Source organism: Spinacia oleracea, chromosome 1, assembly GCF_020520425.1.
Source record: "Spinacia oleracea cultivar Varoflay chromosome 1, BTI_SOV_V1, whole genome shotgun sequence".
Taxonomy (NCBI): domain Eukaryota; kingdom Viridiplantae; phylum Streptophyta; class Magnoliopsida; order Caryophyllales; family Amaranthaceae; genus Spinacia; species Spinacia oleracea.
Window position 1 is genome coordinate 100,868,352 of NC_079487.1, and position 4,777 is coordinate 100,873,128.

At 31.6% G+C, this 4,777-nt stretch overlaps 1 protein-coding gene across 1 annotated transcript; it reads right to left on the reverse strand.

The window, feature by feature from the left end:
• Nucleotides 1-1,132: 1,132 nt before the first annotated feature.
• LOC110778391 (pectinesterase 1-like) lies at nt 1,133-4,424 on the reverse strand. Its single transcript, XM_021982948.2, has 5 exons — nt 4,249-4,424; nt 3,631-3,979; nt 2,343-2,549; nt 1,985-2,226; nt 1,133-1,516 (listed from the first exon to the last, which is right to left on the reverse strand). Exons 1-5 carry the CDS (start codon nt 4,380-4,382, stop codon nt 1,360-1,362), a joined length of 1,089 nt encoding a protein of 362 aa, XP_021838640.1. The 5' UTR covers nt 4,383-4,424; the 3' UTR covers nt 1,133-1,359.
• Nucleotides 4,425-4,777: the final 353 nt, after the last annotated feature.

Here is a 4,777-nt window from a genome sequence, read left to right on the forward strand (position 1 = left end):
TTTCTAGTAGTGCCACCACCACCTACATTTTTGGCGCCCTTATCGCCCAAAATCCTTGTTTAGATTTGTTGAGAATCTTGCTCATTGCCATTCTCGTCTCCTTATCACCTCCCCTACAACCCACCACCTCCCCAATTCCTCTGTTTCATTTTTCTCCCCAGGCGAAGGCACGAGGCTGCCTGGTTGCGCGCGGCTTGCGCGAAGGAGAAGGAGGTAGGGAGGGCGTGAGAGAGGAGAAAAAGGCGAGGGAGCTGCGGTTCAGTTTTGGGCGAAGGGAAGGGCAATTTCTCCGGTGGTGGAGGAGGCGATGGATTTAGGAGGTGTTGGTGGGGGCTGGGCAGTAAGTGGTTTTCATGGAAAAAGATAAGACGGAAGGGGACAGAGAAAATAAAAAGAAATGGGTGGGTAAGTGGGTTAGTGGATTAATGGATAGGTTAATTAGGTTTGTTAATGGGTGATTAGGGGTGTTAATTAGGGATTAGGTGAGTTAATTACACGTTAATTGGTTGATTATGGGGTTGGTGACGTCACTAAAGATATTTGGTGTATTAAGTTTTGAAACAGAGGTACTTCGTGTATTAAGTATTGAAATAAGGGTATTTTATGTATTATTGAAATTTGATGGGTGTTTGGTGAATTATGACAAAATTCGGGGGTAGTTCATGGAAAATCCGTATTACATACTCCGTATCTTTTATATCATCGTAGTGCTAAAGAGCATAAGCAATTTTTTTTTTAAACGAGAAGCAAATGTTATCTTTAGTGGTGTTGGAAACCTTAACTTTTTTATAAACGATATCCTATCTCCTTTCAGATATATGAAATATCCGAATTTTCTACTTTTTTCGTTAAAAGTTCTTAATTTATTTTAAACAATTACTATTCTTCTTTAAAACAAAGTTAGATATCCGAAATATCCGGAAAAAATCGGATATCTGATCCGATTTTTTTAATTCAGATATTTTGGATCAGAGACGAACTGAAATTTTCCCTTTCAAATTATTTTTCCGGATACCCGAGATGTCCATTCCCTAATTGTGCGCTTCGCATAGGGAAAAAACGAAGGACTTGTAGGTTTGAAATAAACATCATTTTACACACACACACACAAAAAAAATCAAACCCAAACTCATGCATAAACCAATATGAATTATAAAAGAAAGTCAACTTTTATTGAGAAAAAACTTTCCCATGTTGAAAATCATGTTAATAGAAATATAAATCACTAAATGATTAAGCATAGTCACCCTATTGTTATATTGTACATATATTTTAATAAATATAAATATTACATATCTACCCTATATTTTTGGTTATGAAAACGCCATTTCCCCCTTTTGGTTGGCGAGTTAACATGTTTTACACCTTAGGAGGTGGAAGTAGCCATTTAGCCGCTTCAATGTATTCAAGACTGGTAAATGTTTTGGCCTCTGCAGCTGTTAACATCTTGGTAAATGGAGCTCTTTTTCCAGCTGCACCAGGACCCTTGTTCTGGTACTCTCCAAAAAACATTGTCCTACACAAATTCAGTTATAAGATATGAGTACCTTCATAGTAATCAAAAGGTATTGCGCGCACAAGGTGTACAATAAATTTATTGTACACCAAGATAACTTTTACCCATTTTTTTTGTAACTTTAACCTAGTTTTGATTAACTTTTATAAACGTTAATAGATAAATATTTTAAAGGGTAATATGATTAATTTTATACTTTATTAGTGATTTTGAAGAAATACGTTTTATTAAAATGAAAAAATTTATCACTAAAAAATAGATAACTTTTACATATATAAGTTTAACTTTTAAGCATTTTTAGTTAAGTTTTACTCCGGTGTACAATATTTATTGTACAACCCTTGTAAATAAGAATTTGTGCATAGCAATATGTATTGTAGTAACAAAATGACTACCTAATAACTTTAATAATGCTCAAACTATTTGGATAGAAAATGAGAATGGAAAAAAATAAAATGAGTTGCTTACTTTTGAAATTGTGGCTTGTTGTTGTTAGACCAACCCTCGGGTTTGACGACATTGCTCATGGTACAATAAGAATAAACAACACGTGCTGCTTCCATCCATGGTCTACCTAATAATGCATGACCACCTGTACCAGTCACTGGACAATGTACGAATGAGTATCCACCTTCTCCAGTTGGGGTCTTTCTTGCATGAGCAGTTATTACAGCCATAGGATCACCAGATAGAACGTGGATCTCGGTATTCTGTCAATTCAAGTAATTAATCATAGTTCAATGAACATGTTGAACACAAGAATGTGTTTGATTTTTTGTCATCTTAATTTGAAATATTTTTCTTAAAACTTAACAAAGATATTTACCAAGTATATAGATCTAGCTTCGCCAAAAATAAAATCAACTGTCCCTTGAATAAAGCAGTCCTTGAAGAAGTGTTTTCCCTTATCGTCACAAAGAGTATCTTGAAATCCAACAAATTTACAATTATAAAATGCAGCTTTGTCACCGGATATTCTCATTGCGGAAGCTTGTGCCCCCTTCCTCTTACCGTCTGGTCTTGGAGCGGCGTTCTTCATTAACATAAAAAATATACACAGTTAAGTTCTTCGTAATTAATATTAGGACTATAATTACTGCTCATGCAAGAAAGACTACAACCGGAGAAGGTGGATACTCATTCGTAGTATGTACTTCATTTTTTAGTAGTACGGAGTATGTATTTTATTATATATTTTTTGGTGTAAATGAGCCACAAGGAAAATACAAATTACAAAAGGGAGCGGGGGTTTCGAACTTGAGATCTATCTTACGTAGACCCTCAATTTTAACCACTGAGTCAAGACATCATTAATATGCATTTTTTTTTTTTTTTTATGTAATAGCACATTCCTTTAAGGTTAGATGTAATGTACTAATGTGGTTCATAAAACATGACCCTAATTTGAAAATTTATTGCTCATGTTATATCTTATACCTTTAAACAACAAAGCATTATAATTTTGAACAATTTGTTAGCTTGAAAGATATTTAAATCTCTTATTATACCCTTCCATGACCTAAGGAATTGCATTAACTAATAACAAATTATATTTAGAAAAATGGAATTTATACTGTTTTCTGTAAATACAATAATCTTTCTAAATCTATTAATTTATTGAAATTCGAAATAAAATTTTAGCTTGCAAGAAAAAATTTATGTTATAAATTATTAAATGGTACTTAACTACTTATTTATGGTTCACTACAGTTATCTAAAAGTAAGTACTTATTGCCCGTCAAAAAATAAATAAAAATTAAGTACTTGTTCTAATTTATTTAAGAGTAAAAAAAGAATCAAATTTAAGTTGAACAATTGTCAATGAAACTTTGAAACTAAAAGTCTCTTAGATTCTATGACAAAATTTTCTTCTAAAAAAAAAAAGATTCTATGACAATAATATAATAAAAATTCTTAAATATTTTCCAAATATTTTGATTAACCATTTCCATTTTACTCACCTATTCTAAAAATTCAAATCTTCTATATCTCCCCACAAAATAAAATACTTTCCAAAAAGAAATAAATTTAATTACTAACCACATATACTTGAAATGTTTCTATATATGTAATAAAATAAATATAATCAATATAGTGAAAGAAGAGTAATATACCGAAATAATTAGATTTGCACCGACAAAGTAATCAGACTCCACAATCAATGTTGCACTATCCACAGTCCCGTATTGAGCAGCTGTACCAGCAAATGTTATAGTTGGCCTATTCTTAGGATCCGTTCCATAGAAAGTTATATAAGATTTAAATCTGTCGACTTTGATTTTTTCTTTGTATTCTCCTGGACCGATTGTTATAACCACACGTTTGGTATTTCCTATTTTAACGTGCTTTACGGCGTCCGATATTGTTTTAAATTTTCCTTTTCCATCTTGTCTCACATCAATAATCTGTACTCCACCACTTTCCGCTTCAATTACATTTGATTCTAATGTCCTTTTATGTGAGCTACAAAAAAAAAAAAAAGAGGACATTAACATGCATATAATAAGTACTATGTATAATATTATCGATCGTATATTCAATATCTACGGTAAAACGAGGGTCTTTTCAAAGAAATATTTATTTAATAATTTTTAAGATTTCCTTTTGTAAAGCAACCAAAGATTAGTTATTAAGTAACAAACCCTAAATGAATAAATGAATAAATAAAAAAATAAAAAAATCAAAGTGTCACGAAGAAACTGGGGAAATAATATATACTACGTACGTAGTACCTAAATGGTTTTACTGCAGCTTGAAACCAAGCATTAACTTCAGCATCATTTGCAGGAATAGTTTGTGCTTTTATTGTAAAAGCTATAGTGACAAGAAGAAAACTTGCAAAGGCAATACTAAGTTGTTTTCCCATAATTTATTCTCTCTATTTTACGGCTTTTGTTATTTATTTGTTTACAATAATGCAAATAATATGTGTTTTATATAGGGGAAAAGCTGAAAAGGAAAGAACTAAAACATAGAGGAAGAAAACTAAACATTCCCAAGTAACAAGGGCTAGAAATGAAAGACTATAATTAGATTTTCATTTTTTTCCTAAAAATAAATGCATTTTCCTATATTAGAAAACCAAAAAATTTCAAGAATGATTGGCATGAAACAACAACGACAACAATATATCTACACTAATACATTAAAAAGCGTTGTTAAGACTTATATGTGTCACGTGAAACCCCTATGTTTTAGAAATACATCACGGCCTAATTGTAAACAATTTTAACGATAAAATATTTTTTCTACTCCTTGCGC